At 37.8% G+C, this 12,383-nt stretch overlaps 1 protein-coding gene across 2 annotated transcripts in view; it reads right to left on the bottom strand.

Annotated features, from left to right (window-relative positions):
* Positions 1–8,488: 8,488 nt before the first annotated feature.
* PARP14 (poly(ADP-ribose) polymerase family member 14) overlaps positions 8,489–12,383 on the bottom strand; it is a 51,036-nt gene continuing 47,141 nt past the window's right edge. For both annotated transcript variants that reach the window (XM_053564866.1, XM_053564867.1), the window contains exons 16-17: positions 9,144–9,318; positions 8,489–8,795 (exon numbers count right to left, since the gene is read on the bottom strand). In XM_053564866.1, the coding sequence (XP_053420841.1) occupies positions 8,506–8,795; positions 9,144–9,318 (465 nt within the window). In that variant the 3' untranslated portion in view covers positions 8,489–8,505. The remainder of the gene's footprint in view (positions 8,796–9,143; positions 9,319–12,383) is intronic.

Here is a 12,383-nt window from a genome sequence, read left to right as displayed (position 1 = left end):
CTCTCTGTTCTTCCCTTCTCCCATACCCTCCCTCCTTCTCTCTCTCTCTCTCTGCTCTACCCTTCTCCCACCCCCCAGCGTGTACTAGGTCATTAATTGTCCTCATATCAAAATTGAGTACATAGGATTCAATGTACTCAATGAGGAATGCTTCTCCATTCTTGTGATGCTTTATTAAGAATAATGCATTCCACTTCCATCCAGGTTAATACAAAGGATGTAAAGTCTCCATCTTTTTAATGGCTGAATAGTAATCCATGGTGTACGTATATCACAGCTTATTAATCCATTCCTGGGTTGGTGGGCCTTTAAGCTGTTTCCACATTTTGGCAATTCCACAAATTGAGCTGCGATAAACAGTCTAGTGTAAGTGTCCTAGTGATAAAAGGATTTTTTTCCATATGGGTAGATGGGATTGTAGGATCAAATGGGAGGTCTAGCTTGAGTTCTTTAAGGGTTCTCCATACTTCCTTCCAAAAAAGGTTGTATTAGTTTGCAGTCCCACCAGCAGTGTAAAAGTGTTCCTTTCTCTCCACATCCACGGCAGCATCTGTAGTTTTGAGATTATGATGCGGGCCATTCTCGCTGGGGTTAGATGATATCTCAGGGTGGTTTTGATTTGCATTTCCCTAATAATTAGGGATGATGAGCATTTTTTCATGTTTACTAGCCATTTGTCTGTCTTCTTTAGAAAAGGTTCTATTCATCTCTCCTGCCCATTGATACATGGGATTATTGGCTTTTTTCATGTGGATTAATTTGAATTCTTGAATTTGAATCCTCTATAGATCCTAGTTATCAAGCTTTTGTCTGATCTAAAATATGCAAATATCCTTTCTCATTGTGTAGGTTGTCTATTTGCTTTGGTTGTTGTCTCCTTAGCTGAACAGAAGGTTTTCACTTTCATTAAGTCCCATTTGTTTATTTTTGTTGTTGTTCCAATTGCTGTTGAGGTCTTCCTCAGAAAGTCATTCCCCAGGCCAATAGCTGCCAGTGTTTTCCCCACACTTTCTTTGAGGATTTTAATTATTTCATGCCTTAAATTAAGGTCTTTTATCCATCTTGAATGAATTTTTGTGAATGGAGAAAGGTGCAGGTCCAGTTTGTCTTCTACATGTGGATATCCAATTCTCCCAGCACCATTTACTGAATAGGGATTCTTTCTCCCAGTGTATGTTCTTGTTTGGTTTATCGAAGATTAGGTGGCTGTAAGATGTTAGTTTCATTTCCTGGTTTTCTATTCAATTCCAAATGTCTATGTCTCTATTTTTGTGCCAGTACTATGCTGTTTTGATCACTATGACCTTGTAATACAGCCTAAAGTCTGGTATGCTGATTCCCCCAGATTTGTTTTTTTTTTACTGAGAGCTGCCTTAGCTATACAGGTTTTTTTCTGGTTCCATACAAAACAAATTATTTTTTCCAAGTCTTGAAAGTATGATGTTGGTATTTTAATAGGGTAGATTGAAAAATAAATAAATATTGAATGGCAGATTGCTTTGGGAAGTATAGACATTTTAATAATGTCGATTCTTCCCAGCCATGAGCATGTTATGTTCTTCCATTTGTTAATAACCTCTGCTATTTCCTTTCTTAGGGTTTCATAATTTTCTTTATAGAGGTCCTTCACCTCTTTTGTTAGGTATATTCCTAGGTATTTCATTTTCTTTGAAGCTATGGTGAAAGGAGTTGTGTCCTTAATTAGCCTCTCGTCTTGGCTGTTATTGGTGTATTCAAAGGCTACTGACTTGTGGACATTGATTTTATATCCTGAGACATTACTGTATTTTTTGATGACTTCCAGGAGTCTTGTGGTCAAATCTTTATGGTTCTCTAAGTATAAAATCACACTGTCAGCAAAGAGGGAGAGTTTGACCTCCTCTGGTCCCATTTGGATGCCCTTTATTTCCTTTTTTTTGCCTAATTGTATTGGCTAGAACTTCCAGCACTAAGTTCAATAGTAATGGTGAAAGAGGACAACCTTGTCTGGTTCCAGTTCTAAGAGGAAAAGCTTTCAGTTTTATTCCATTCAGTAAAATATTAGCTGTGGGTTTGTCATAGATAGCTTCTATCAATTTAAGAAATCTACCACCAGGGCGGCACCTGTGGCTCAGTAGGTAGGATGCCATCCCCATATGCTGAGGGTGGTGGGTTCAAACCCTGCCCTGACCAAACTGCAAAAAAAAAAAAAAAAAAAAAAAAAACAGCCAGGCGTTATGGTGGGTGCCTGTAGTCCCAGCTGCTCGGGAGGCTGAGGCTAGAGAATCGCCGAAGCCCAGGAATTGGAGGTTGCTGTGAGCTGTGTGATGCCACAACACTCTACCAAGGGTGATAGAGACTCTGTCTCTACAAAAAAAAAAAAGAAAATAAAATGTGCCACCTATGCCTATACTCTTCAGTGTGCTAATTAGAAAAGGATGCTGAATTATATTGAATACCTTTTCTGCATCTTTTGAGAGGATCAAATCGTCTTTGTTTTTGCTTCTGTTGATATGGTGAATAACATTTATGGACTTGAGTATAAACCAGCCTTGCATCCCTGGGATGTAACCTACTTGATCATGATATATGACTTTTTTGATGATAAGCTGTAATCTATTGGCTAGGATTTTGTTGAGAATTTTTGCATCTATGTGGTCTGAAGTTCTCCTTTTTAGTTGGGTCTTTTCCTGGTTTTGGTGTCAGAGTGATGTTTGCTTCTAGAACCTGTTGGAGAAGATTCCTTCCTCCTCAATTTTTTGGAATAATTTCTGCAGTCTAAGAATAAGCTCTTCTTTGAAGGTTTGATAGAATTCTAGTGTGAAGCCATCCGGACCAGGGCATTTTTTTGTTAGGAGGTGTTTTATTGTTTCTTTGAGCTTAGTGCTTGAATTGGTCTGTTCAGGAGATCTTTGTCTTCCTGGCTAAGTCTAGGGAGAGAGTGATATTCCAAGTATTGATCTATTTCCTTCAGATTGTCAAATTTCTTGGCATAGAGTGTCTTGTAGTATTCAGAGATAATCTCTTATATCTCTGTGGTATCCATTGTTATTTCCCCTTTATAATTTCTGATTGAGATTACTAGAAATTTTACTTTTCTATTTCTAGTTAGTCTGTCCAAAGGTTTATCTATTTTTTCAAAAAACCCACTCCTTTCATTAATTTTCTGAATGATTCTTCTGTTTTCAATTTCATTAATCTCTGATTTAATTTTGGGTATTTCTATTCTTCTGCTGGGTTTAGGTTTAGATTGTTCTTCTTTTTCCAATTCCATACAATTGCTTGTGAGTTTGTTGATGTCCTTTCTTTCTGTTTTTCGGATGTAGGCATATAAAGTGATAAATTTTCCTCTCGGGACTGCTTTTGCTATATCCCACAGGTTTTGGTAGCTTGTATCTTCATTGTTGTTATGCTCAAGGAAGTTAATGATTTCCTCTTTTATCTCTTCCTGCACCCAGCTCTATTCAGCATAAGGTTGTTTAATTTCCATGGCTTTGTGTGGGATTGAACATTTTTGTTGGAGTTGAGTTCCACTTTTAATGCCTTTTGGTCTGAGAAGATACAAGGTAAAATTTCAATTCTTTTGATTCTGTTGAGGTTTGTGTCCTAGAATATGATCAATTTTGGAGAATGTTCCTTGGGCAGATGAGAAGAATGTATATTCTTTATCTTTGGGGTGGAGTGTTCTATATACATCTATCAAGCACAGTTTTTCTAGGGTCTCATTTAAGTCTCTTATATCTTTGTTTAATTTCTGTTTAGAGGATCTGTCCAGCTCTGTAAGAGGAGTGTTAAAGTCTCCTGTTGTTATGGTGTCATAGGATATCCTATTGCTCAGAATAATTAAGGTCTGTTTCATGAATCTGGGAGCATTTAAGTTGGGTACATAAATATTTAGAATTGAAACGTCTTCTTGTTGTATTTTTCCCCTCACCAATATGAAGTGACCATCTTTGTCTTTTTTGACTTTAGTAGCTTTAAATCCACATATATCTGAAAATAAGACTGCAACCCCTCTTTTCTTCTGAAATCCATTTGCATGAAAAATTGTCTTCCAACCCTTAACTCTGAATTTTTAATTTGTCTTTTAAGGCTAGGTGTGTTTCCTGCAGACAGTAGACGGATGGCTTGTGTGCTTTTAATCCAATCAGCCAATCTATACCTCCTCAGTGGGGAATTCAAGACATTTATTGAGATAATTGATAAATATGGTAGTGTTCTGTTCATCTTCTTTTGTGAAAGTCCATTGCTTAGTTTTATCTTTTGCATCATCATGGAAGCTAGGTTCTGTCCTTTAATTTCTGGGTGCTTACTTTGCTGGTGGTCCATTGTGATGGTCAATCAGAGGAACAGGTTGAAGTATTTGCTGTAGAGCTGGTCTTGTGGCAAATTTCCTAAATGTTTGCATATCAGTAAAAGATTTGATTTCTCCCATCAATTTTAAAGCTTAGCTTAGCAGGATATAGAATTCTAGGTTAGAAATTGTTTTGTATAAATAGATTAAAGGTAGATGACCATTGTCTTCTGGCTTGAAAAGTTTCATTAGAGAAGCCTGAAGTCACCCTGATGGATTTGCTCCTGTAGGTCAATTGGCACTTACTCGTGGCAGCTAGCAGAATCTTTAATTTTGTCTTGACTTTGGACAGGTTCATCACAATATGTCTTGGAGAAGCTTGGTTAGAGTTTGGCCACCTGGGGTCCAATATTCCTCTGAAAAGAGTGTGTCAGAATCTTTGTTGATATTTGGGAATTTTTCATTTATAATATTCTCTAGTATGGCTTCCATTCCTCTGGGGCATTCTTCTTCCCCTTCTGGGATACCTGTAACTTGTATGTTTGAACACTTCATAAAGTCCCATAATTCTGTCAGTGATCGTTCTGCTTTCCCTCTCTTCTTTTCTGCCTCTTTAACTATCTGAGTTATCTCAAGAGCTTTGTCCTCTACCTCTGAGATTCTTTCTTCTGCCTGGTCTAATCTGTTTTTGATACTTTCTATTGCATTTTTAAGTTCCCTAATTGCTTCAATTCCTTCAGCTCTGCTATATCCTTTCTATATTCTTCATATTGTTCATTTCTTATTTGAATCTGTTTTTGGATTTCCCTTTGGCTATTTTCCACTTTCTCAGCAATTTCCTTTGTTGTTTTCATCATCTGCATTTTAAATTAACCATTTTGTCATTTCCAACATCTCTTTATAGGTAGAATCCTCTGCAGTAGCTACCTCATAGTCCCTTGGGGAAGTTGCTCTGGACTCGTTTTTCATGTTGCATGATTTTTCTGCTGATTCTTCCTCATGAGTGTTTCCTTTATCTGTTTCCTTGCCCTAATTTTTCTTTCACTTCCTCTTGCTCTTTAAGTTACCGTGCCTCTGATGTAAGGTTTCGATGACTCCTTTTGGTACAGAAAAAAAAAAAAAGGATGAGAAGATTGAAGAGCAATAAGGGGAAAAAGATTTTTAAAAAAAGAAGAAAGAGAAAGGAAAGGGAGTGAGTAAAAGGGAATATTGACAAAAAGAAGAGAGGCACAGAAAGAGGGAGACAGGACTGATAAATGTGTACAGTAGGGTACTTTGACGCAACCTCAAAAACCCCCAACCTCTGGAGTACTGGGTTAGGTGGTTCCCTTGAGATCAACAGCTCTTTGCCAGCCTGATCAGACACAGTACCCCACCTCTACCAAATAGAAAGGAAAGACAAAAATAGTATAAATCAAACCAAAACAAACAGAAAACCTTATGGGATAAAATTGGGGGAAAAAACAAATAATAGGGGCAGAAACACTAGCAAAAATGAAATTCTTATTATTAAAGAAGGCAACAATGGAAAATTTTGTTTGAACTAGAAAAATGAAAAAAAAATCTAGAGGCCTCTGTTGATTTCTCAAACCCCACAGGATTGAGCACCTAAATCTCTTCTCATCCCACTTAAAAGATACTTTAAACTGTCAACCTTGGCTAAGCAGAAGCTTTCCCAGGAAAGCATTTGTCACTGGGCTCTCTCCTTAAGTGGCTGCCCCCTTATCCAGTGTGCCAAAACCGGTCTCACTCTATGCCCCTGAGGGTTGAGGCTACAAGGTAGCCCAGCTCCTGGCAAATACTGAAAGCTCCCATCTTCCCCAGGATGTCAGTCCCGGCCTTCGGTGCTGCTCAGTCACTAAATCAGTTGCCCAAGGTCTCCCAGCTGATCCTCTCTCTGTGACCCTGAGGGTGGAGCCTGCAGGGGCAGTTCTTCCACAATGTGTGCAGCTGTTGTCCTCCTCCTGGGGTCTGGAAGTCTCTCGATATCTCCATGCATCCCCAAAGGGATGTTTCTGGGCATAGCCCAAAAGCCAGAGAGGCCTGGGTCTTCTTTCTCTAAGCTCATCACACCCAGTTGCAAAGAAGCTCTCAGCTGCCATCTTGTTCCCCTTCCTGTAATTTTCAACCAAATATTAATTCTGTAAAGATCCCTTCATGCTGTAATGTTTAGCTGTAGTGTTGCCTATTTTTAACCAGTGGTGGGCTGTGTTTATCGTTAAGCTCCCCTTTATTTGCCCTTAGGATAACAGTGTTTGCCACCAAATGACAGTTTTCAAGTATTTTATTCAAGAAGGAGGAAAATGACATATTTGACATACTCATATTGATGAAAACTATAACATTTACTGATTAGATCTTTATTCCTCAGTGTAGTACACTCTGAGGCTCAGCTTTGCCCTGAGTTAACCAAATCAAAACCAAATGAAAGCAGATTTTTCTTTTTTAATTCCAGTTTCTTACATTGTCCATGATGAGTTAGGAAGCCAGTGGCTAGGAATCCACTCCTAAGCAATAAGGAGCATTTGCAAATCCATTAAAAAAAAAAAAAAAAAACTTGAGGAAACATGTTCAGGAGTGCAAGCAGCTTCCCTGGAGGAAAAAAAAAAATCTTAAGGTCTCCATGTTAATGAAGTAGCATTGTAGCCCCTTTCAGCCTCCATTGAAGTACAGTCCTTCCTAGTGGTGGGGGTGGAGTATTTTTAGCCTCCCAGCGACCCCTAGCGTCCACCTGTGCCATCTGCAAGGCCTCTGCACCAGCCTATCAACTCTGGCCTCTTGGGCTACAGAACTTCAAATTAAGAGACTACAGTGGAAACTAATGCCAGAAAGAGGGATGGAGGGGCAAGGAAAGATGGAGATATTTCGCAGATTGTCTGAGATGTTTCTGAGTCAGTGGCATGAATCTAGAGGCCATGTTCTGTAGTGGGAAGAACAAAGGGCTTGATGTCACAGGGACCACAAGGACCAGGATTTACTTTGCTGGTTCCAATAGCTCCTGCCTAGATGACCTCAGGCAAGGCTTTTGCACTGTGATGTTTTCTCAAGCTTACAATGTGGATATAATTTTTATTTCACAGAGTTGTGGAGAAACAAATAATTAAATGTGAAAGCTCCTATTATAGTACCTGGTATAATTAGTGATCATTAAGTGATAGGTGAATCTGAAATTCGCTTGAGTAAATTGATAAAAAAAAAGCTTTACCATCCAAAAGATACCGGTTAACAAAGTAATGATATCACTGTTTATTAATAATTCTTTTGTTTTACATATACATAAGCTCTTAAAATCATCAAAAGCTAGGCTGCCAAGGAAAATAAGCTATTTAATAATCTTGGAGTTCATTTAATCTCAGCACACTAGAAGAGTTTCACATTGAAGATGTAGCAGGTATTATCCTATTATTTTCACCGAGCAGAATGAAGACCAATTAGCAGAAGTTATAAAAAGTTACATGAAGATTTTGGTTCAATATTAAAAAGGACTTTCTGGCAATTGGAGCCAGGGCTGCTATGCTATACAACTCCATGGGACACAATTAACCCAAACAGCGAAGTCATAGCCTCTGGAGTGTGTAGGGCAGAAGTGTACTGCAAACCTGGATCCCTGGCTCTTTTCCACATGTCATGGGCTGATTTGTGAAGGATGAAGTTCCCTGTCATGGAATCTGTTCAATCTGAGGAAAATGACAATAAGTCAAGGGTGGTCCCGGGGAGGAGTCTGATTAGGCTTTTTCATTCTTAATTGGTTTATAAAAAACTTATGGAATATCTATTGTACATCAGGCACAGACCTAAGCCCAAGGGAAAAATATCAATGAATACTATCCCTGCACCCCAAGGAAGATGGCAGCCCTTCTCACTTAGTAATATTGTGCTCCCCACAGAACTATGGCATCCCAACATCATACCAGCTGTGTCCTTCACTGGCAGCTAGATTGACATGGCTATGCCATCTGCCCATAAGATTGTTATTTTCTCCTTCCTGAAACTACATCATCTGATTCAAATTTCACATTTGTTTGCTCTCAAGATAGTTTCATTTCCATGAAAAAAGAAAATCATGGAGAAAAAAAGAGAAAAGAAAGAGAAGCTGAATAAAGTCTGATTTCAGAGACAAGGATCCTTTAGTCTTTTAAAAAAAAAAAGCTGTTAAGAAGGGGGAAAAAAGAATTATTTTACCACTAAACATGTAAAGATGAATAATGGTTTTGGGGAAAGATCCCAAAATGTTATTGTCTAAAAGTAATGAGGTACTCTGGGTAAGCTTGGTAGTCATAAAATACCACAAATAAACTTGGATTTTGCATATTGTCTGTGACAGTGTCATACAGATCAGTTGGATTTTGGGAGTTCTTTGAAGGAGGCACGATTAATGAGTGATTTCCAACTGTGTAAACTCCAGTAAGTACTCGCACATAATACATATGCTTTTTCCCATTTCCATCTGGTTTGGAGTATATATCACTGGCAGAATAACTGGCATTGACAGCAAAATAGGTTCCTTTTCCATATGCCACTGCTGTGAAAAGAAAAAAAAAAAAACGATGTTAAAGAATTCCAACTTAGTGTATAACTGGACATGTTGCCCCAATATGTCAAATAATGTTAAAATAATATTCGGTTTTCTCCAAAGCATCTTTTTAAAAATTTTGGCATTTGCTTTCCATTTTTAATCATCCATTTTTCCACCTGACAAGGTTTGCTGTTTCTTTTGGGATGAAATATAGTGAATCCTACCCTGAAATTTGGACTACAACATGGTCATCAACTGTGGGGGATCACAATGAACCCATACTCTTCCTAGCAAGATGATGCCTCCTTCAGAGCAGCCACATTACTCCCTCTCTTACCATTCTTGCTTCCTTACCATTCTTTCCAGCATAGCTGCGGTTAAAGCCATTTCCATTCACATGTGGCACTGAGGTTGCCTCTGTCCCATGGAAGAGTTGCTTCTCATTTATTGTCTGGCCATTCTTGGCATCCATGATTTTTTTCTTTGCCTGGTAGCTATTCCAGAGATCTGGATTCTGGATCCTCTCAATCTGAAAATTAATAAAAAAAAAAATTTGGTCAATGCCAAGAGTACTTGCCAAAATACAGCAAATGAAACGATAACGATGTTCACTAAACAGCAAGTTCAATGGCAGATGGCATCTTTCTACATTAAGAATCTTTTCAGATACAATGTTTCATGCAAATAGACAATGGAAAGAATATTGGTTTAATTTTTCACATCTTTTATGTACCACATGACAGCAAACATCATTTAGGATCTTAAGTAGTTGTTATATGAACTCTAACCCAACCTCTGCAACTCCTGATTGTGACAGTGCACTCTAATAACTGCTCCTGTTGCTATCTAAGTCCCATCATCATTTGGCCTCTTATTGCCACAGTCCTTCTAAAACACTGGTTGACCTAAGCTATGTTCTAAAAGTGGGAGAAGCAATAGTGCCTACACAAGAAGGAAATTAATTAATGAAAATTAATCTCTGGTCCAGTTGGAAGAGTGGAGTGTGAATTCTGATGGCAGGGATCTGTCTATAAACCAAAATGGCCATGCTTTGATGATACTCCTTGGGCAGTGATCTCTAGCACTGGGTGTAAACTGCCTGGGTCCTGGATTGCAGATGAGCTTCTAAACTTACCTAATTGTTAAGTAGTGACACTTTGATAAAGCTTTCCTGGGAGAAGGAAGGAGTGGGTAAAGGTGGCAAGGGTCCCTTGTGGAAAGACACAAGTTAAGATTCCAATTGTTGACCTCTTTTACCATTCCACAGAACTCTCAGGCCTAATGCCTGCATTCATCTGGGTTTCACACCCCCCACTAGTTTTGGGTTTTCTATTTTTAAGATAAGTTTTCCCTCCAGATCAAAGTCTCAGCATGATAAATTATTTTGTTGATCTGGCTTATGATTTTAAAATTATTTTCCCTTTGTATTCTGTACCTACAGATAAGTGTCTAATCTTCAAAATGCTTATGTTCATTTTGTTTCCAGTTACTTTAAGTTTTATTTTACTCATTTTTTAAAAGACTTCAAATTTTTTTCTTAAGAGTTTTGAGATAACTCTCAATTTCTCAGTCTTTGAATTCTGAAATTTAAAAAGATTGTTTTTTTTTACACTCGAAAGAATTATTTTAAGTAATTTTTAAACACAGTAATCTGAGTCTATATATCTCTTGGGATAAGTTCCAAGGTCAAAAACATTACAAATAAATCTTAGACTTTATTTAATGGGCTTATTGGCTTATTATTTCTGACTAGGGTAGATTACTTGCATCAGACCAATCTCTCACTGACAAATACTAGAAAGAGCTAGAGGAGAAAAAAGTTTATTTGAAGGCAACAAGGATTTGATCAGCTAAGATTCCATAAAGAAGAGAAATATAACATGAAACAGTAAAGTCAGAAGAACATGGAATAACTTCTTCAAAGCACTTAAAGAAAAATAACTGTCAGTGCAGAATTCTATGCTCAGCAAAAATACCCTCCAAAGAATGAAAATGAAATAAAGACATTTTCATACAAAAACTAAGGGCATTTTTCTTTTTTTCTTTTTTTGTAGAGATAGAGTCTCACTTTATGGCCCTCAGTAGAGTGCCATGGCGTCACGCAGCTCACAGCAACCTCCAACTCCTGGGCTTAAGCGATTCTCTTGCCTCAGCCTCCCAAGTAGCTGGGACTACAGGCGCCCGCCACAACGCCTGGCTATTTTTTGGTTGCAGTTTTGGCCAGGGCCGGGTTTGAACCCGCCACCCTAGGTATATGGGGCCAGCGCCTTACCGACTGAGCCACAGGCGCTGCCCAAGGGCATTTTTCATTACACAGAGCTGGTGGGTTTGAATCCAGCCTGGGTCTGCCAAACAACAATGACAACTATACCCCCAAAATAACTGGGCATTGTGGTGGGCACCTGTAATCCCAGCTACTTGGGAGGCTGAGGTAAGACAATCACTTAAGCACAAGAGTTTGAGGTTGCTGTGAGCTGTGATGGCACAGCACTCTACTGAAGGTGACATAGTGAGACTCTGTCAAAAAATAAAACAAAAAAACAAAAATGAATGCAGTATATTTAAACCCAAATACGTCAGTAAATACAGTAAACAGATTATCCAGTTTAAAAATAAATATTGTCAGACAGGATGAAGAAAAACAAAATTCAAGTATATGATGCTACCAAGAGATACATCTTAAATCAGCTATTAAAAGTCTAAAAGAAGGAGTATGGAAAAAGATACACTGTACTGTAAATACTAATAACCAAAAGAAAGCTGGCATAGCTATTTTATTTTTTTTATTGTTGGGGATTCATTGAGGGTACAAGAAACCAGGTTATACTGATTGCATTTATTAAGTAAAATCCCTCTTAAAATTGTGTCTTGCCCCACAAAGGTGTCACACACTGAAACATAGCTATTTTAATATTGCTAATAATAATTTCGCTATCATAACTTGACACAATTTTATGTAGACTAAAGGATAAAACAAGCTAAAAGGTGCTGTTATTAACCCAAATTTCTATTATACATACAGAAAATGAGACATAAATATAAGATATTAACAAAAACATTAAATTTTAGTTGAAAACATAAATATGAGTTCATGATTTTCATAGGTTTCATAGGTTTAGCCACAAAAGATGGTACAAGCAACAATAACACCCCTCAGTAGCAATGAGCACACTCAGCACATAGCTTTTGGTTTCTTAAAATTAATCCCCACTACAATAAATCAAGGATTCTTTGAGAAATGTCTAATTCCAGACATGGAACAAAGAAAGTTGTGGCATAAGTAGCCATATGTAGGATAACTTTGCATCTAATGGAATAATTGCTGTAATTAAATATAACATACTGAATTTTTTAAAAAGCAGGCAGGAAGAAAATTTACTCTTTACAAAAATGCCAGACAATATTAGAAAATCACCATCTTGCAACTTCAAGTGTAATAATGTATTCAGGCAAGGACCATCAATGGATGTTAAAATTAGTCAATAAAAGGCTACTAGGGAACAGGATACTCGTACAGTGATAATGAATCATCCCACACATTATCTACTGATTCCACTGGAGATATATGGCCATTACCACCTGAACTAGTGACCA

Source organism: Nycticebus coucang, chromosome 16, assembly GCF_027406575.1.
Source record: "Nycticebus coucang isolate mNycCou1 chromosome 16, mNycCou1.pri, whole genome shotgun sequence".
NCBI classification, from domain to species: Eukaryota; Metazoa; Chordata; class Mammalia; order Primates; family Lorisidae; genus Nycticebus; species Nycticebus coucang.
This window is presented reverse-complemented; position numbering and strand designations above follow the sequence as displayed.